This window comes from Typopeltis vanoorti, chromosome 11, assembly GCF_054136105.1.
Source record: "Typopeltis vanoorti isolate ZY-2024b chromosome 11, IOZ_Tvanoo_1.0, whole genome shotgun sequence".
NCBI lineage: Eukaryota > Metazoa > Arthropoda > Arachnida > Uropygi > Thelyphonidae > Typopeltis > Typopeltis vanoorti.
This window is the reverse complement of record NC_143559.1, coordinates 120,577,352-120,599,892: the sequence shown is the minus strand read 5'-3', so window position 1 is coordinate 120,599,892 and position 22,541 is coordinate 120,577,352. Positions and strand designations below refer to the sequence as shown.

The 22,541-nt window shown below is 36.1% G+C and overlaps 1 protein-coding gene across 1 annotated transcript in view; it reads left to right on the top strand.

Moving 5' to 3' along the window:
- Nucleotides 1-22,541, top strand: part of Set8 (SET domain containing 8) — a 100,494-nt gene that overhangs the window by 58,145 nt on the left and 19,808 nt on the right. The window contains exon 5 of the mRNA XM_090400052.1: nucleotides 63-122. Coding sequence (XP_090256178.1) covers nucleotides 63-122 — 60 coding nt within the window. The remainder of the gene's footprint in view (nucleotides 1-62; nucleotides 123-22,541) is intronic.

The window sequence follows — 22,541 nt, the reverse complement described above, 5'->3', positions numbered from 1 at the left end:
ATTTACATATGGTTTGAGCATAGCATAAATGGGAATTCTCAGTATTACATATTTTATTACAGAAAGAAAAGCAGAAAGAAATTGAAGAGGCAATATTGTCTGGCAAAGAAGATGGATATGAGGTAGGAAGATAATTTAAAAATAAATAAATAATCATGCACTTGTTTGTTAGATTCGAAACTTCTGTAATTATTCATGTGACAGTATCTTACTGTAATAATTTCCTTATAGTTGTATAGAAAAGAACTGAAACATATTCTTTTGAATATAGTAATATCAAGAATTCATAATTTCCTGCATATATTCCTCACAGAATATTACAGTTCAACACAATCAAGATTTTATTACCAAAATATCTCTAATGAAGCATTAGTACTTTACAGGCCTATAAGGTGTTCTTGACCAACCAAGTATCCTTGGCTTCCAAAACCATAATTTTTAAAATGGATAAGATTGTTAGTCTTATGCTTGTAGGTCTGTTCTTTTATATATATATATATATATATATATATATATGTGTAGAAAGTTTTTTACCTTGGGTATAATATATGTTAAAGATACCAAGTTATTTTAAATATAAACCTGGTTTTATTTACTCCATTTCCCAAGTAAGCAAACAGACAAATCAGTCAAGTTTGTGCCTGCAAGTGTCGCAAGTCTAGCTGATCCTGCACGTGGTGCAAGACTAAGGCAACTCATGGTAAGGGTAGAATAAGCTCTGATCACTATTCTTAATATTTACCCTTAATGCAAAGCACATCTCCTGGAGGAGATGTATGATGCTTTGTATTAAAGGCAAGGGGCCACTACCCAGACCAGTTTCGACCTTTATTGAGGTCTCATCAGTGGGAGCCAGGCTAAGAAATACTAAGTTTTAAGTAATACAGAGCTTATAAATATTTTACCAACACAAGTTACCATAAGGTGCTTTGACCTTATTAAATAAAAATCTCAGGATGAGAAATAGATGTAGAAAGGTTTTTACCTTTTACCTTGAAGTAAATAAAACCAGGTTTATATTTAAAATAACTTGTATCTTTAAATTACTTGTATCTATATTATACCCAAGGTAAAAAACTTTCTACATCTATCTCTCCTCTTGAGATTTTTATTTAATAAGGTCAAAGCACCTTATGGTAACTTGTGTTGGTAAATAATAAGCTCTGTATTACTTAAAACTTAGTATTTCTTAGCTTGACTCCCACTGATGAGACCTCAATAAAGTCGAAACCGGTCTGGGTAATGGCCCCTTGCCTTTAATACATAGCATCATACATCTCCTCCAGGAGATGTGTTTTGCATTAAGGGTAAATATTAAGAATAGTGATCAGAGCTTATTCTACCCTTACCACGAGTTGCCTTGGTCTTGCATTACGTGCAGGATCAGCTAGACTTGCAACACTTGCAGGTGCAAACTTGACTGATTTGTCTGTTTGCTTACTTGGGAAATGGAGTAAATAAAACCAGGTTTATATTTAAAATAACTTGGTATCTTTAACATATATATATATATATATATATATATATATATATACATGTGTTCTGGATAGTTTGCCTCTTTCAAGAGGGAAAAATTTGATCAACTCTTGCTTTCTAAAGCTGTCCTGACTTCATCTATAGCTTGTTCTCTTTCCTGATATTTTGTGTCAAATTTTTTTTTTTTTTTTGCTAATCTTTCATCTTCCATTCTTTGAATGGTATAATTTTAGATTAGCTCTACTTGTGCATTCTTGGTAATGATTTTAATTATTTATTGAACTGGAATTAATACCAAGTTTCTACATATCTTATTTTCATATGATCCTATCACTGATATCTCTTTACATTCCTAAGTTTCTTCAGAACTTTGTTCTCTGGTCAAGAGCATACAAAGAACTTGAAATAGGAAGTAATCACTTATTTTTGAATTTTTTAGAAGGATAAAAATGAGTGATTTATATAAGCATACTTAAGAGGAAGCTGAGAACTATGGAAGATCAAGCTTAGTTCAGGAATTATCAGGATCAGATTTTTACTTTAAGACAAATATTTCAAAATTATGGGAATACAACACAAATGGTATTAGTTTTGGAAAAGCATATGAGAATATGCCTAGAGCTGTTCAAAAACACTACTGTCGTATTGTATAGAGGACAACACATAGCCTATTCTTACTATTTAGTTGCAAGTCTACAATTAAAAGTGAAGATTGTAAAATTAAGTGTAAGATAATGGTGGCTGTTCTCTTTCTTGTGTGTGTACACACACACACACACACACACGCACGCATGCACTATTATTTACCATCTATATGTTTCTTGTTTTAAAAGAAAATTGGCATTAAGCTCTACTGACGAGGGAATGAAATAGTAAGACCAAATTACACTTCTTATCCATGTTATTCAATGGGTGTTACAGAATTGTATCCAGATTTATCTGGACATCTATAGACGTCATGGACAGTTGGGTTAAACCTGATATCGAAATTGAAGATATTGAACTTGCCTCTATAGATGATGTAATGAATTTATGTAGGAGTATAACAAGCCTTCAGGACTCATTATCTGAATTAAATAACTACTGTAACAGATTTGCCATAAAAAATTATCAATAAAAAGACAAGAACGTTGTAAACAAATAGAAATGGAAAATATTAACTACATTTATAGAACAAGGAAAACATTTTCAGCTATTTATACAATTTTTAATGAAGATGGCAAATCAAGTATGAATATGGATAATGAAACAAGCAAAGTTAATATGATTGGAATTAGTTTATGTAGTATAAGAGAGAAATTAGCCAAAACACTTAATCTTTCAGTATACAAGACAATCTTCAAACCAGTTTTAATTTGGCGACCTGAGAGATAAGCTATATATATATATATATGTGTGTGTGTGTGTGTCACATACTAGAGACAGATGTGAGGATTCAGAAAATTTAGGGGAATTACAATGGCTTCATAACAATGAAGATATTAAAAAGGAATGTGACATCATCAAAAAGTAGAGTAAATGGAAATCAACAAAAGGATTTAAAAACACGAACCAAATCTTGTTATGTGCTGTCCAGTCATTTTCAGCTCTTGGTGATCTTGTGCACTAAGGCTCTCCGTCCCATTTGCCATCTTGTTCTTTCTTTCAGCAATTGTAAGTTTGGTAAGTTCTTTTATGTTGTCCATCCAACTCTTTTGGGGTCTTCCTTTTCTTCTCATTCTCTCAATCTTCCCCAACATAACTACCTTTTTGAATGATTCATCAGCTCACATAATATATGTCCAGAGTACATCAAATTCTGTTTAGCGATCATCACCTCCAAGAAGCATTCTGTCTTTATACTCTAAAATCTTCTCATTAGTCATTCTTGTATTCCATGGGATTCTTGATAGTCTCCTTGACACCCATAATTCAAATGAACCAGTTCTCTTTCTGTCTGTCTTCTTAATAATCCAGCTTTCACATTCATACATCACTACTGGAAATACCATTGCTTTGACAATTCTAACTTTTGTCACCTTACTCACACCTATATCTTTCATAATTTTTTTATGAAAGGTTTAACATAGATTTTTTTTTTCCCATGACTATCCTTCTTTTAATTTCATCTTCATATTTACCATCATTTTTGATTCTGGATCCCAGTAGATCATAACTTGCAGCAATTTCTATTTGATCTCCCTCTATTATAAATTCATTTAAATTGCCAGAAGCCATCACTTTTGTTTTGCTGATGTTTAAATTAAGCCCGGCTTTGTTACTCTCCCTCTTAACCAATAGAATTAACTGTTTTCTAGATTTTCTTTAGTTTCTGCTCATTTGCATATCTTAAATTATTTATTTTTCTGTGCCACCAATCTTAATTCCAGCTGGATCTTTGTCTAAGTTAGCCATTTTTATGATATATTCAGTATAAATATTAAAAAAATGGACCGACAGTATACAACCCTGCTGTACCCCTTTTTTTCACTCAAACACAGTTTCTCCAAAGACTGTTTTTACTGAAGCTTCTTGGTTGTCATACAGCTCTCTTATCAAGAGAATTAGATGCTTAGGTAGTCCCATTGATCTCATTACAATCCACAGTCTGTTGTGATCCATGCAATTAAAAATTTTCTTATAATCGATGAAATGTTTGCTATTTGATCTCTAGTTTGCCTGCCTGTTCTTGCGGCATTTTTGTATTCACATATGGCACCAGCAATGCTCCCTCTAATTTTATGCTGTGAGTGTGCCCAAAATTTGCGTGTGTGCAAAATTTGCCTTCTTTTGAAAAGTATGTATGTACCCATACGAGTCACCATACTGATCATTTAAGCAAAAAAGTTAAAAGATTTTAGTTCACTCTTTACCTTCTGGTGTCAATGAGACGTCAGTCAGGTCACCCCAACTCCCCACCGTGTTCCCACATACGGCAGTAGCCTCCCCAGTAAACAGTCGGAAATCACGATTCACAAACCTTGGATAGGACTCGATCTGGGGACTTCGCGCATGCAAGGCCAACACGATACCGACTGTACTAGATAGGATTCTAAGTGTGTGTATTATTACCATCACCAAGTAAGTTGTGTGACATTAATCACAGAGCTAACATAAATATTTTATATGTATATTGATTTGATTAGAAGTAAAAAAAAATGATAATACTAGCGACTGATTGCCTTTAATTAAATTTTCTAACTTTGCAAATTACTCTAAACATACATAATAAAATATTCCCATTACTAATTCTCACCTTGCTAAACATTCATAATAAGTCCGTTACTAATTCTCATCTTGTTTAGTTCTAGCTTCTATCTCTTTATTTTTTCTCTCTTCTGTCTTTGGCATTCACCCACTCTTTATACACACTATCTAAATTAATTGAATTTCCATATAATTGGTAACTTTTCACTCTCATTAGCATATCCAAATGACATTCTCCTAAACGGTTTCTAAGTTGGTTTTTTATTTGATTCATTAGACTAAAACCTGGCTCACAGTCTGCACTAGATGCAAGGAAGGTTCCTCCAATATCCATCAACTTTGCTAAATCACAAAACTGTTCATTTTGAAGAGCAAATACAACCATTTGTGTAAAATTTGATATTTTGCATTTAATTTTTTCTTGTACAGAAAAATTTGAAATCATTAAACCGACTAATTATTTCTGTAGTATCATCCAGAAAATCATGATATTTAAGACAAAGAGCATTAACAGTTCGTTTTCGCTTCACGCCTTTTGCTTCCTTTGAATTTGACATGGTGCAGCAGTTTTTTGCAATTTTGTTATTTGAAGAATGTTTTTTATTGTTTTTATAAATTTACAAATGTACACTATTCACTGAATAACTTGGCAAGGCAAAAGCTGAACCAACATTAAACATTGCCGAGGGCAACACAAGAGCTAAAAGATATGCCTAGAGGCTAGATTTAATTAACTTAGCTGTATCTCAATGCATGTACACGAATGTTATTATTTAGTCTACTATTTTAAAATTCCTTTTAAAAATTAGAGAATTTTGAAATGCTACAATATTTTTAATTGTACTCTAATATTAGTTTTCAAAAGTATTTAATTATTTTTATTAAAATTATGAAACCATTGTTTTAATTCTTCATGATCTTGAACTAATTTGATCAGCCAATCACGTTTGGGAATTTTTCATGAGTCAGGCCTGAGATGTAAACAAACTGCATGCCATTCTATATGCTACTTAAAAATTACACATTTAAGCCACACCCCTTTCACTTTGGCATCAAATCGCTAGCCTTAAATAGGGTTACTGTTAATAATTTATAAGTTTTGTGCAACTTCGAGAATGTAATAAAAAATGCGAGGTTATAGGCTTGAGCATTGCCGAGTTACTGTATTTTTTAAATAATTTATAGATTAATGTTTAGGTGGAACTTCTTTAATTAATAAATTTTAATTTCATCTTGAAAATCTAGTGTGTGCATATTTTGCTTTGTGCACTAGTTGTAAAACTTGTGTGCGCACACATGCGCACAGCTTAGAGGGAACATTGGGCTCCAGCCTTTGTTGGATCATTTTCAGCGTAACTTTACTTGCATACATGTGAAATTAAAGCAATGGTTCTATAATTCTCACAATCTCTCGGATTTGAGTGTTTTGGAATTGGGTTGAATACTGATGTTTTCTAATCTCTAGGCCAGTATATTTTCTTTCAAATCTGTTGACAAATTTCAGCAGTATATTCACTACTTCATCCCCAGCTGGTCTCAGTAATTCCACTGACACTCCATCAGCTCCAGGAGCTTTTCCTTTTGGCAGCTGTTCCATTGCTGATATCACTTTGCTTTTCATCATGCATTCCTCAACAAATTCTCCTTCAATATTATTATCTTTCTTTTACAAATCTTCTACATGCTCTATCCATCTTTTTTTTTTCCCTGCTGCTTCTTCCATCAGACATTTACCCAAATTACTTTTTATAACTGATAATCTAGGAATAAACTTCGCTGTAACATCATTTATTTTTCTAAACAGATCTCTTCTTCTACCCGTAATATTGCTTTCTTCAATTTCCTTGCACCTTTTGTTTAGATGTTTTTCTTATCTTTCCTAGCCTGTCTCTGGAAATCTGCACTCAGCTGTCTAACCCGTTTTGTTTCTCTGAAGTTTCATTTTTCTTCTTTCCTCTGCTATTTGAATAAATTCTTCTGACAGCCATTTATAATCTTTCTTGTTGGTTTACTTGGTATTCTTTGCTGCTTCTATGACTGTACATTTTTCATGATCTGTCCCGCAGTCTGCACCAGGTAACATTTTTGCTGATTGGATAGCACTTCTCCACCTTCTGCTGGCAACAATATGATCTATCTGATTATATTGTTCTATGTTGTTGAAAGCAAGTGTTTACAATAAAGCAACTATTCTCAACACAAAACTCCAACATCCTTTCTCCTGCTAATCAGTCCTAAACCAATCTTAGAGATGCAAAATCTGAATAAAAAATTGATTGACTCAGCCTGGAAAGCATGAATTTGTGTGTGAAAAATATAAAAGTAATAACTCCATAGTAGACAGGAAATTAATGGACCTAGTCCATGAAAATAAAATATGTAATGCAAAAAGTTTCTGATTAGTAAGTCAACATGTGACCTTAGAGAATATAGAGAAGAATGTAGGAAAACTAAGTTATATCCAAAAATAAGTAAAGATTTTAGAGAAAATATAGAAGAATAATATCATGAATATGATGAAATGTTTTGCAGGATACTAAAAAGCTTAAAATGGTGGAAAGGGTACCATCAAAAATCATATATATATATTTATTATTATTATTATTTTTTTTTTCTCCCCTTACCCTACTGAAACATGTTCAGGAGATCTGTTTAGTTTACTGGTTATTGAGGTGCTTTTAACTTGGAATATTTGAGCATGTAAAATTTGTCAATTGAAACAGAGGAATTGGGCATGCTATCATCAGCAGAGTACTGGATAGGATTTGTGGTTAGTGAAAGAAGGTTATTTACAAATATAACAAAGCGTGTGGACAATAAAATAGAACATGGGGTGCTCCAGTATTGGTGGAAATTAGAAGAAATGAAGGAAGTCTAATTGTATGTAGTGATGAAAGACGAGAGAGAGAAAATTGACAATCCAATTGCAAAGAGTGTATGGTAGAACATAAGCTTTTAGGTTGATTAGTGTGTATGGTTGAAGTTCAATAGATTTGTATATGGAGGTGGATGGGCTTTTTTTTTCCTCTCCAAGAAGGTCAAGTTTTTCATTATGCAAGCAAGTAAGCAGAAAAACACATTATTATGAGGAGTGGTATTATGTCTGATATCAAGATAGAATAAATTTAGTTCTTTTCTTTATGCAGATGATATTGTCCTCCTAAATCTACTAAGGCTTAACTCTTTGAGAGCCATTAGCCAAATGAAAACAGCCAGATAAACAGAAAACATACTGCATTTTCAGTACTTTATTTTATAAATGCCCCAACCCTATGCTGAAAATTACATGTAAGATGTGCCTGTTCCAAATTCCAGTTAGTCAAACCTGAAAACAATTTTATCAAGGAAGATCTTTAGAAGTGTGAACTTTTTTTTTTTTTGAGCCACTTCACTCCTTCAGTGTTTTTAAAGTATCTCCCACAGCTCCTGGGTTGCTTATCCATGATCTAGAATATCCTTATCTTCAGTTTTTATATCATCTTTGTGACACTTTGACCTTTATTTTGAAGCTTTTTTAATAACCTTAATACATTTTGCAACATTCATAATACTTCACTGTTTTCTAAAGGCATATGCTGAGTTATTTTTCCAGGAACATTTTTGTACAATTGCTTTTTTTTTTTTTTTGTTGTTGTTGTTGTTGTGGATTGTGTTTTTAACTTCTGTCACCATGTTCATTTTTCTGTCCTTGCACCTGCTTCCTTCAACGAATTTCTGTTTTCTTTTCAGTGCCTCATTGAACATGGATATTTTTTGTATCCATTTACTAATAGAAATCTTTAAGTAAAGATCTTAGAAGAATAAAAAATCAAAACATATTCTAAGAGAGAGAGAGAGAGAGAGAACATCTTATAAAATTTTTTGCCTATGTATCAAGGGCATTTTCAGTATGAGTTTTTTTTTTGTGTGTGTGTTTCTGACTCACAAAGATTGTAAACCTATGGTAGATTAGTACTGTATGACATGCTAAGACAAGTTATTATTTTTTTTATTTTTTAGATAGTCTGAGAGCCTTTACCCTACAAACGGAATGAAATTTTTTTGAGCCACTTCACTTGCCCAGTGAGCAGGAAAGTGGTTTCGCAACTGACCAGTGAAATTCATCACTCACCTAAAACAATCATAAACATCCATGCCCATAGTGGGATTTGAACCTGCAGCAACTACTTGGCAGTAAATTCTTAGAGTTCAGATACTGAACCTTCCCAAACAGCCAAAACAGCATTCATATATATGTGCCATAATTGAAGGCTTAGGATGAATGTTTTAGAGAAAATGCTCCAAAGCAGTTAACTAATTACAATTAAATAAATTATATTAATAATTTAATAAATGGTGTAACAATTAAACTATAAATTAAATGTGCCAAGAAATCATGAATTATATTGTTGGTTTCATCCTTTATCCAAGTGTAAGCAAACAAAGTTTGCGCATGAAGTCACTTCACGACTGGGCTACTTGTATATAGAAGCTGATCACTTATTATTATTATATAGATACCTCCATGCAGTCCAAAGACTCATAGCAGGAGACCCAATCTATCATACCTCTCCTTGAACCCATTAACACAACTGACTCTGGCAACCCATTCCACTCATTCACAACTCTACAAGTAAAAAATCTAGTCCTCACATCCCTACTAACCACAACTTTATTCAGCTTCCAGGGATGATCCCTCTTTTTTTTATTATTATCATTTATTTTTTTGCATAGTCTGGGAGCCCTCTAGCCAAGTGCTGAAACATTTCTCCTGCATATATAAAACCCTTTCAGCAACTTCAATGTTTCTATCATATCCCTCTTTTTCTCCAATCAACCAACTTCTACAGTCCACACACCTTCAATCTATCCTCATAGGCAATTCCTCAGGCCACTTCCTCTGAATCCTCTCCACTGCTTCCTCATCCCCAAGAAACCCAGGAAATCAGACTTGAGCACAGTAATCCAGATGTGGACATAGCAAGGCCTTATAAAGAGGAATAACAACTTCTTTGTCTCTACTTGTTAATGTGTTCTTCAATAGCCAAGTAATCTTATGGGCTACCTTAGCAATATGCCCTCTAAACTGTTTCTGTCTACCACAACCCCTAAATCTCTAGTTTCATCTATTTCCTGGAGTACAGTGCTATCAATGTGATGCATGCGTTTTAATCTATTTATTCCAAAATGCATAACTTGACATTTCTCGACATTAAACTGATACCTATTACATTTTGCCCATACCGATGGCTTATTTAAATCGTCCTGCAATTTCTCCACATCTCCTTGATTAACTAATTACTCATTATCAGCAAAGAACTGAATATTTCCTTTCGGGTTATTTCCTATATCGTTTATGTACAAGTTAAACAGCTATTGTTCCACCCCTTGAACCTTGTGGCACACCACTAGTCACGTGTTTTCACCTCAATTCTTGCTCTCCATATACCACTTTTTGATACCTGTTCAATAGCCACCTCTTATCCAGTGTCATATCATCCCCATTTGTTCTAATTTGTGTAACGGAGCTCCATGTGGTATTCTGTTGGATGCCTTTGCAAAATCATTGTCATTTCCTTTATCCAACTCAGCTGTTACTCTATTATAAAAAGCAAATTACTAAGGCATGACAGACCTCTTCACAAAGCCCTGTTGACCCTCATGCAGTAACATATTTTTATCTACCCATTCTTGAATTCATTCTCTTTTTGACCAATTTTTCTAGTTTACCACCACATCCAAGATACTGATTGGTCTATAATTTGCTACTGCAGTCTTAGAACCTCCCTTATGCAAAAGAATTACTTTGCCCTCTTTCCACTCCTTGGAACTTTACCAGAGCTGAAACTTAAATTAAAGAGCCTAGCCTAGTCAAAGGCATTGCTAGTTCCATTGCACATTCTTGCAAAACTGTAGCCGATATCCTATCTAATCCCACAGCTGTATTTACATTGAGATTCTGCAATATCCTAAGAACCTCCAATTCATTCACCTATGTTCCCACATTAGTGTCTGTCGCATAGATTAAAGCAGTAACCTTGTAAAATCTGATGCGGTGAAATTTTGTCAAAAATTACTGATATCAATTTAACAGAGGTCATAAATCACGTGGAAAGAACAAAATCGTACATTACTATTTTTAACAGTTAAATACTGATAGTAAACTTGTAAAGGTAGCTGACTAAAAGAATGACATAGAATTGTTCATAAGTTATAAAATATTGTGAAGGTTCAATTTGTATGTTACGTTGATTTAATGTTAAATTCAGATGCAAAATTGTAAGAGTAACAGAATGTTAAAGTATTTCTGCCTCAAGTTAAGAGGATTAGACGAGATTACGTTGGCGGCTTGAGAGTGAACAAAGGTATTGAAGGTTATTCAGATGTGGAGATTTTACCACCAAAACTAAAGGTCAAGACAACAGTGATGTCAGTATATTTACAGAAGATTTGGGGATCTCCGACCGTAAAACAAGGAACTTCGGAATCGTATAAAAGAGGTCTTGAGAACCTCGACTGGGGGAAGAAACTCTGAGTTTCTTCTTCTTTGCTGCAGTTGGTTGGCCCCTCTCAGACTTCTGAGATTTTGTTGGAACATAACCCCTAGGCACGGGGAAACCAAGAGAGGCAGATTATTTTTCGGAGATGTATTTTTGGTAATGGAACATGCCACATGCGACCAGATACATGGCACCTACAGTGGTTCTAGAACTGATGGTGAGCTATGCTACAATTCCTGGAAAAGGACTACAGCAGAACGATCGATAGGAGCCTTTCAGCGACGTCTAGAATATAGGACGAAGGAAAGCAGTCAGCAGGACTGTATGTTTCTGCAAATTTGTGAGTAAATTCTATTGTATTAATACTGAGGTAATGATTAAGAATTGTATGTCCACTGAACGTAGCTCTGTTAAAATTGTATAGTCATAGGAGATAATTGAGGCTGAAAGTTAGCTAGAAGAATGTTAGCCAATGATGTAATTGTAACAGCCAGAAATTGCCTAGATTTGTAAAGCAAGTTATTTAAGCATTGTGAATAACAAGTCTAAATTGTAAGGTTACGATTTGAACTTAAAATAGGCATCAGAAAGAGATTGTTCAATTGTATATTAGATTGTATAGTTGCTTAAGGTAAACATGTTTTGTTTGTTTAAAATTATCGCCTGATCTTTGACCAATTCACTGTCTCAAAAACAACCGAACCTGTGTGCTTAAATTAGAGAAATTGCCATGACTGACTAATTAGGAATTATTTTAGAGAGTGATCTATTCTATAAGTGTTATAATTAATCTTCTCATGCTATAAAATTAATTCAGGATGGCGCAGTCGACAAACAATATAAATTTTTCCCAAGTTACATAGTATGGGAGATAGAAAACTGTAACCATGAATTGCCTATTTCAGAGGCCCTTTTATTAACAGTGCTAACACTTGTAGGAAGTATAAAGGATTGTAAGTAAGCGGGAAGAAAGTTAATTGGGTTAGATTAGAATAAGGTAAAGAGAACTTAACAGAGAGTTTGAAGTTAAAGTTAAAGACATAGGAAAGACGACAAAAGAGTAAAAATAATTAACATAACAACTAACCCAAAATATTATAATGGCGCAACCGACAAAATATTACAACCTCACTAGGATGATATATCTTTGCAACTATTTTATCTGCTTCTGTCTCCTCGTGACTATCATAACTCATTAAGGTTAATCTTCCATAGTCATTCTTCCTCTTGCTTGCCACATACAAAAGAACTCTTTTTGATTTCCTTTGGCTTGCTTGGCTAGATTCTTCTCATAATCTGATTTTGCCATGCTGGTCACCTTTCTTGTCTGAGCTTTGTACTGTTTATGAGTTTGCTGGTCACCTTTCTCCTTATATCGACCTTTATTGAAGTCTCATCAGTGTGAGCCAGACCCAGAAGTGATACAAAAGTTTATTGCAGAAGTCATATTTCTATATACAAGTAGTCAATAGGTATCATACCTTATTACTAAAATACTCTGGATTAGAGATAGATGTTGAAAGTTTTTTCCACTACAGTTGTTATACTATAAATTAAAGATGCCAAGAAATTATATCCTTTGTGATTCCTTTTGACTACTTGTATATGGAAATATGACTTCTGCATCACTTCTTGGTCTGGCTTCCACTGATGAGACCTCAATAAAGGTCAAAACCAGTCTGGTTAGTGGCCTTTCTCATAGTGCATTGCATTATGGTATACTAAGGCAATTGATATGAAGTCAGCAGCCTCTACACCCTCTGTCCAAAAAGAAATCGAACTTTTCGAAAATAGAAGAAACTAGTGACGCAACCTGTTGTATCTTTTTGTTGTCAAAAGCAGCAACCTTCATTAGCGTTGTGTCAACTATTTATGAATTGTTTCATTAGAAGCCTAGTTATAGTGCCAAGAGTGACTTGTGTTTTCATAAACGGTCAGAAAATGAGTTTCAAACAGAGAGCTGCGATTGACTTTTGTGTTAAACTTGGTAAAAGTTTTACTGAAACAGATCAAATGCTTCAAAAAGCATACGGTGATGAATGCTTATTCCGTATTCAAGTTTACGAGTGGTTTAAGCGATTTTCCAAGTGGTCATGAGACGCTTGAGGACAAAGAAAAGCCAGGCCGTCCAGAAACTGGACTGAGTGAAGTTAACATCCAAAAAGCGCATGATTTCATCAAAGAAAACCCGAAATCATCCGTGAGATTGACTGGCGATGAATTGGGAATTCCAAAATCAACTGTGCACAACATTTTGACCAAGAGTTTGGGCCTTCGTAAATTGAATTCGTGATTTGTTTCCCACAAGTTGATCAACGACCAAAAAAGTATCGATTTCAACACTGCAAGGAACTCATTAAAACCACTCGTAAGGACTAACTTTGTTGAAATGATCATTACTCGTGATGAAACGTAGTGTTTTGGAGCCTGAAACAAGGCGGCAGAGTGCTGAGTGGAGACCACCAGAAGAGGGGCATCCGGAAAAAAGTCGCTTGGAGAAGTCAGAAGTAAAGACAATGCTGATTTGTTTCTACGATTTCAAGAGCATTATCCACAAAGAATTCATTCCGTCTTGCTAAACGGTCAATGGTGAGTTTTATCTCGAAATTTTGAAGCAATGGATAGCGAGAATTCATCGTGTACAGCATGAATATCATAACGACTGACTGTTCGTCAAAACACACTGTCACTCTTGGCACTATAACTCAGCTTGTAATTGAACAAATGTCATAAACAGTTGACACAACACTAATGAAGGTTGTCGCTTTCGACAACAAAAAAATACTCCACGTGACGCCACTAGTTTCTTCTATTTTCTTTTTGGACAGAAGGTGTATATACAAATAGTTCACTTGTGAATTGACTTCATGCGCAAACTTTGTTTGTTTATACTCAGATAAAGGATAACACCAAGAATATAATTTCTTGGCATCTTTAATTTATAGTATAGCCAGTTGGAAAAACCATCATCATCATCAAATTCCTGCCATGTACCCTCAAGGGGTGTACAGGATATGACAGTACTACATGAAAAAATTACATCATTACTAACTTCCTATCTACAATTTTCCTCCAAATCAGTCTGTTACTTGTCAAGACTCCAACATTATCAGATCTTATATTTCTATCGTCTAAGGCACATTGTACCGTATCAATCCACCTATATCTTGGTCTTCCTCTGGGTCGTTTTCCTGCCAGCCTGGTAGAGAACACTTGTTTTGCTAATCTTTCCTCTCCCATTCTATTTAAGTGACCATACCACCTGAGATTAGCTCTACTAACGCATTCCTGGATGCTGACAATGTCAAGTTCTTTCCTAATATCCTCATTTTTAATATGATATTGCCATTGATGCCATCTGTTCATGCCTCTAATCTTTCTCAGGACTCTCATATCTGCGGTCTCTAGTCTTTGGTCAAGTGTTTTACTTCTGATCCAGCTCTCAGATCCATAAGTTAAAACTGGTTTGAACACAGTCTTGTATACAGCTAATTTAGTGTTCCGACTAATTTCTTATTCCATATGAATTTATTCAATTGACTTCCCACCATACCAGCTTTGCTGATTCTGTTGTCTATTTCTATATTTAATTTACCATCTTCAGTAAAAATCGTGCCTAAGTAGCTGAAATGTTTTACTTGTTCCACAGGTTCTCCATTCACAACACAGTTGACATTTTCAATGATTCTGCCTATTTTCATTGTCTTTGTATTTTTATTGCTGACCTTCATACCATATCTATTACAACAGCTATTCAATTTAGTCATAGAATCTTGCAGACTTGTAGCGGATTTATTTAGAAGTATAACATCATCCGCATAAAGCAAAGAGCTGACATTAACATCTCCAATTGTGATATCAGGTTTAATACCACATTCCTTCATAATGTGATCCATATAGATAATGAATCACAGAGGGGATAATGTACATCCTTGTCTCACACCAGATTTAACATTAAACCATCTTCCTGTACTTCCTTCAATTCTAACTGCTGACTTACAACTCAAATAAAGACTAAGTATTGCTTGATATAATGCCCCATTGACACCATATAACTGTAGCGTATTGAATAGCTTCTCTCTTGGCACCTTGTCATATGCCTTTTCCAAATCGACAAAACTTAAATACAGATCTTTGTTATATTCCCATGCTTTTTCGACTATTTGTCGTAAAGTGAAGATCTGATCCTGACAGCCCTCTATTTGGCCTGAATCCAGCTTGTTCTTCACCAAGCTTTTCTTCCACAATTCTTCTCAACCGTTTCTCAAGTATACTTGCATAGATCTTGCCAGGAACACTTAGTAGGGAAATACCTCTGTAATTCTCACATTCAGTTTTATTTTCCTTTTTATATATGGGTACTATTAGAGTTCTACTCCAATCATCGGGAATTCGTCCCTCTGTCCAGGCTTTCTGAACTATGCAGTGCAGCCACTGTAAGACTTTTATACCACCATACTTCAGCATTTCTGGTCGAATATCATCTACTCCTGCTGCCTTTCCACATTTCAAGCCTTTGATGGCTTTTTCTACTTTGAGTATGGATATGTATTCCTGACTGCATGCCTGGTCAGTGTTTTTTATCACTGTGCTGTCATCACTGCTTGTTTCATTTAGCAGTTTTTCAAAGTAATTACTCCATACTTCAAGGATATCTTTTTCTCCTGTTTTCATGTCGCCTTTATCATCTCTAACTCCTTTTACAGCACTCTTTCCTCCATTCCTAAGCTTTTTCAACAACCTCCAGAATATTTTGCCACCTTCTTGATATTTATTTTCTATATTCTTGCCAAAGTCCTCCCATGACTTTTGTTTAGGTAGTTTTACACACTGTTTAGCTTTCTTACATTTGTCTCTGTATTCTGTAAGAGTAAAAGCTGACTTATTTGCCAGGAACTTTTGATATGCTTTCTTCTTTTCCTTCACTGCCTCTTTAACTTCCTGTGTCCACCAGGGAGGACTGATTTTTTTATCCTTGCACACAACCTCACCACATGCCTCTCTGGCAGAATCAATCAATGTTTTCTTCGGAGTTTGCCACTGAATCTCCAAGGTTTGATTCCTGTTCTCAAACTCTTTCATTTTCTTTTCAATAATCTTTCTGTATTTTAGTCTACAGTTCACATCTGAGAGCTGCTCAAATTTTATTCGCTTTAAAACTTTCTTACATGTTATTCTTTTCAATATGAAATTCAATTTTATCCTGCTCAAGACTAAATAGTGATCACTTCGAATTTCAAATCCTCTGTACACTCTGGTGTCCTGCACCAGGGAGAAAACATCACTATCAACAATAACATAGTCAATGAGACTTTTCTTATTCCTAGCCTCTTCTCTCCATGTGAATTTGTACACATTTTTATGTTGGAACATGGTGTTAGTAATAACCAGTCCATGTCCTGAGCAGAAATCCAACAGATATTTGCCATTATTATTAGCTTTGCTCTTTTCTCCAAATTTTCCCAAAATATTTTTGTATGTCTCACAATCATTTCCTACTCAGCTATTTAGATCCCCAACAAGGACCAACTTTTCCTTTTTCATTGTGTCAGTTGTTTTTTCTAAAGCCTCAAAAAATTTCTCCACTTCTACCTTAGTAGAACCTCCTGTGGGACCATAGGCACAAATAAGTCTCATTCTCCAGTTCCCCATTCTCATATTTGCCCACATTACTCTACTTGAGACTGACTGCCATTCAAGAAGATTAGCCTTGTATTTTGTGTTGAATACTATGGCTACTCCTTCTTTTCCTTGATTGTCATTGCCTGAATATAACATTTTGTATTTATTGCCCAGAAAGATCTCACCAGTTTTGGTCTTTTTTGTTTCAGTCACCCCTATTATGTTGATCTGGTACTTATCTAATTCCTCAGCTAGCTCCATTTCTTTGCCATTCAGGCTTCTTACGTTGATAGTACCGATCTTTAACTCTGGTGATGTTGAGTTGGGGTTTGTTTTCAGATTTGTTCCAGTAGCTGACTTTTCGCTGTTCGCCCTGGTCCCCTGGCGAAAACAACGGGGGGCCTTGTTTAACTGGGCGACGCCCCAGCCGGCATGAAATTTTGTCATGTTGTACCATCATTTTTTATTTTGGTTTAACCAATAAGAATACAATTTGATCGGCTAAATCCCAAATTGCCAGCCCATCCTCGTTCGTTCAGTATCAAAGTAGATACCCAATGGGGGGTGGGGGGGGGGGGGGGTGGGGGGGGGGGGGGGTGGGGGGGGGGGGGGGTGGGGGGGGGGGGGGGTGGGGGGGGGGGGGGGTGGGGGGGGGGGGGGGTGGGGGGGGGGGGGGGTGGGGGGGGGGGGGGGTGGGGGGGGGGGGGGGTGGGGGGGGGGGGGGGTGGGGGGGGGGGGGGGTGGGGGGGGGGGGGGGTGGGGGGGGGGGGGGGTGGGGGGGGGGGGGGGTGGGGGGGGGGGGGGGTGGGGGGGGGGGGGGGTGGGGGGGGGGGGGGGTGGGGGGGGGGGGGGGTGGGGGGGGGGGGGGGTGGGGGGGGGGGGGGGTGGGGGGGGGGGGGGGTGGGGGGGGGGGGGGGTGGGGGGGGGGGGGGGTGGGGGGGGGGGGGGGTGGGGGGGGGGGGGGGTGGGGGGGGGGGGGGGTGGGGGGGGGGGGGGGTGGGGGGGGGGGGGGGTGGGGGGGGGGGGGGGTGGGGGGGGGGGGGGGTGGGGGGGGGGGGAGAAATACCTCTGTAATTCTCACATTCAGTTTTATTTTCCTTTTTATATATGGGTACTATTAGAGTTCTACTCCAATCATCGGGAATTCGTCCCTCTGTCCAGGCTTTCTGAACTATGCAGTGCAGCCACTGTAAGACTTTTATACCACCATACTTCAGCATTTCTGGTCGAATATCATCTACTCCTGCTGCCTTTCCACATTTCAAGCCTTTGATGGCTTTTTCTACTTTGAGTATGGATATGTATTCCTGACTGCATGCCTGGTCAGTGTTTTTTATCACTGTGCTGTCATCACTGCTTGTTTCATTTAGCAGTTTTTCAAAGTAATTACTCCATACTTCAAGGATATCTTTTTCTCCTGTTTTCATGTCGCCTTTATCATCTCTAACTCCTTTTACAGCACTCTTTCCTCCATTCCTAAGCTTTTTCAACAACCTCCAGAATATTTTGCCACCTTCTTGATATTTATTTTCTATATTCTTGCCAAAGTCCTCCCATGACTTTTGTTTAGGTAGTTTTACACACTGTTTAGCTTTCTTACATTTGTCTCTGTATTCTGTAAGAGTAAAAGCTGACTTATTTGCCAGGAACTTTTGATATGCTTTCTTCTTTTCCTTCACTGCCTCTTTAACTTCCTGTGTCCACCAGGGAGGACTGATTTTTTTATCCTTGCACACAACCTCACCACATGCCTCTCTGGCAGAATCAATCAATGTTTTCTTCGGAGTTTGCCACTGAATCTCCAAGGTTTGATTCCTGTTCTCAAACTCTTTCATTTTCTTTTCAATAATCTTTCTGTATTTTAGTCTACAGTTCACATCTGAGAGCTGCTCAAATTTTATTCGCTTTAAAACTTTCTTACATGTTATTCTTTTCAATATGAAATTCAATTTTATCCTGCTCAAGACTAAATAGTGATCACTTCGAATTTCAAATCCTCTGTACACTCTGGTGTCCTGCACCAGGGAGAAAACATCACTATCAACAATAACATAGTCAATGAGACTTTTCTTATTCCTAGCCTCTTCTCTCCATGTGAATTTGTACACATTTTTATGTTGGAACATGGTGTTAGTAATAACCAGTCCATGTCCTGAGCAGAAATCCAACAGATATTTGCCATTATTATTAGCTTTGCTCTTTTCTCCAAATTTTCCCAAAATATTTTTGTATGTCTCACAATCATTTCCTACTCAGCTATTTAGATCCCCAACAAGGACCAACTTTTCCTTTTTCATTGTGTCAGTTGTTTTTTCTAAAGCCTCAAAAAATTTCTCCACTTCTACCTTAGTAGAACCTCCTGTGGGACCATAGGCACAAATAAGTCTCATTCTCCAGTTCCCCATTCTCATATTTGCCCACATTACTCTACTTGAGACTGACTGCCATTCAAGAAGATTAGCCTTGTATTTTGTGTTGAATACTATGGCTACTCCTTCTTTTCCTTGATTGTCATTGCCTGAATATAACATTTTGTATTTATTGCCCAGAAAGATCTCACCAGTTTTGGTCTTTTTTGTTTCAGTCACCCCTATTATGTTGATCTGGTACTTATCTAATTCCTCAGCTAGCTCCATTTCTTTGCCATTCAGGCTTCTTACGTTGATAGTACCGATCTTTAACTCTGGTGATGTTGAGTTGGGGTTTGTTTTCAGATTTGTTCCAGTAGCTGACTTTTCGCTGTTCGCCCTGGTCCCCTGGCGAAAACAACGGGGGGCCTTGTTTAACTGGGCGACGCCCCAGCCGGCATGAAATTTTGTCATGTTGTACCATCATTTTTTATTTTGGTTTAACCAATAAGAATACAATTTGATCGGCTAAATCCCAAATTGCCAGCCCATCCTCGTTCGTTCAGTATCAAAGTAGATACCCAACAGGGTGCACCATGAGAAGGTGAGGATTGGACATTAGGTCAGAAGCCCTGGTCGGTTCTCCGCATTCCTTTAAAGGCTATGTGGAGGTCTCCTCTCAGTTATACGGCTTTGACCTTTAAGTACCCCGGTTGGAAAAACTTAACAATTAAACTGTTGTGCTGTTTTCATTCTGTTAATGTCCATGAGTATTCTAATCAGCCCCTTAGCCTGAAGTACAGTGATTAGGTAGTGTAGAGGACTTCTCATTACAGCATTTTCCATTTACTGGTGAAATTTGTTCTGATAAGTAAAATATCCAAAATGAATTATTAAATCAAAAAGTTGAACTATTTCAGTAAGGAAGTCTTTCCTAAGTAATTCTGTAATTTCTTTTAAATATATATTACCAACATATCATGCCTTTATTCAAACTCATGATTTCACATTAGCATCACTAGCATTGTTGAATTTTCTGTTATATATATATGCTTGTGCTTTTATTCTACATAAATTTTTACTGGGGTGTCCTTGATATATGAGCAAAAATTTTATAATATTTTACATTTCCTTTTACATAAGTTAAATGTTTTTTTATTCATTCTCAGTTTTTATCGTGATGCATGTGTAGTTCCAATCAGTAAAGAATACATGTTGGTCATTTAATCCTGATCTTGCTGCTACTCTTTCATTCAGTTCTAAGTGATTATTTACATCATAGGAAGGTTACGATTGGTCATTAGTTCAACGTCTTGGTTGCTTCTCTTCATTTTACAGGCTATGTGTAGGTCTCCTAGTTATCGAGCTTAACTTGAAGTAAGCTTTGTTATTGTTGATTCATTCGGTATTCAAATAGATATCTATTAATGAGATATATCATGGGAAGTTGAAGATATGATTTATCTAGTTTTGACTTCAACTATGCTTTTGAACCTTATTATTATTGAAGCATAAAGACGTGCATAAATTCACATGGAGAGAAAACATGAGAAATAAGAAAATTGTCATTGATTATATCATTGTTGATTGTGATACGCACTGGTTCAGGATATATAAGGTATACAAGGGATTTGAAATGGCGAGGGATCACTGTTTAGTTTTAAACAAGATAAAAATAGATATCATGCTTAAAAATACAAAGTTTTAAAAAATACTGAATTCAAGCAGCAGCTTTGAGATGTGAAATGTAGATTGAAATATATAAATATTATTAAACAAAAAAAAAGCAGTTTGAAAACAACCAAACCTTGGGGTTTTAATGAGGAAAACTCTGAAGTCTATTAGGGAAGTTTGTGGTGAAGTTGTCTGCAAAGATAATTGGAATTTTTCTTGTGGACTAAAGAAGTTAGAGGCAGTTGGGAAAAGAAGAATTTCTATCGAAAGTCCCTGACAAGTAAGCTCACAGATGCCTGGAGAAAGTACAGAAAAAATGTAAGATATGTTTAAAAGTAGCTAAACAAAAAGTCATGGAAAAACTAGGAGGAAGAAGACAATATCACATATAACAAAATGTTCTGGAGGCTATTGAAAATGCTTTAAAATGGAAGAAAGAGTACTGCAAAAAAGGAATCGAAGATTATATAACTGAAGATAAAGATATATCTTGAGTAATTTTTTTGAAACATTGTTAAATGAAACAAATAGTGGCAAAACAGTGGTAGAATATATTCCGGAGGAATTCAGTCCGGAGTAAATATCAGTACTTGATATAGAAAAAGCCATCAGAAATGTGGAAAGAGAGTGGTAATGTATTTTTAAAGGATTTATTTCCTGAGTGTTCCATGTTAACATTTATACAAGCATACCTCAGAAAAGGCTAGGAAAAATCGTTGAAGAGAAACTTAGGAAAGAATAAATTTGTTTCACATTGTTTTACCATGATTATGGTTACAAGGAACATACAGAGTAACATATATTGCATATACTTACATAAGTCACCTGTTATAATTTGGAAGTATTGGAAGATTGTTTGATGAAAAATCAGATGTAAGAAGATAGGAATTTACAGTACACCAATTGTTAATTGTCATCTACATGGATCACATTATGAAGGATAGTAGCATTAAACCTGATATTTATAATTGTGATCACTGGATCTTGCTGCTGAGCAATAGAAATAGGGATACATGATGCCTGACTGGTTTCGTGAATTCAGCTTTTAAAAATTGAACATGTGATGGTCAGTTCTATGATACCTATCATGTGTATGGAATTGCTTTTCAGTATTATTATTATTTTGACACCTCCAGGGAGTCCAAAGACTCATCGAGGGAAGCCACCTGCTCTACAACTCTGTCTCCACCACTCAATCCGCAAACTGATTTCAACCACACCAACGCCATCTATTGCTGACCACCCAATCACAAACATCCATGCCCACGGCGGGATTTGAACTCACAGCGTCTTGGCTGGAGAGGCAGGTATGCTAACCACTTGGCCGGCCAGCCTGGCTGGCCGAGTGGTTAGCGTATAACTGGCAATCAGATTTTTATCTAATAAAATGTTAAGATATATAATTAGTTTAATTATATTTATTACGTTTATTTAATTGTGAGGATCTTGTTTCAAATAGAAATTTTTATACATTTCTTGTTTATCAATTTTCTTTTTTTTTTTTTTTTTTTTTTTTTTCATGTCTATTTGTCTATTCTTCTACTTTCCTCCCTCCTAATACACACACACACACAAGGATGTCAATAATGCTTCACTCAGAACAGTGTATCGGTTTTCTCAAATATAGAAAGACTATCTTTGTCTACAATTTTGATACTAAAAATCATAATTTATCTTAAAGATATGATTTATAATTGATACTGGCATCTTGGTACCATTACTTTCTTCCTTTTTCTATTCTCACAACTAAATGCAT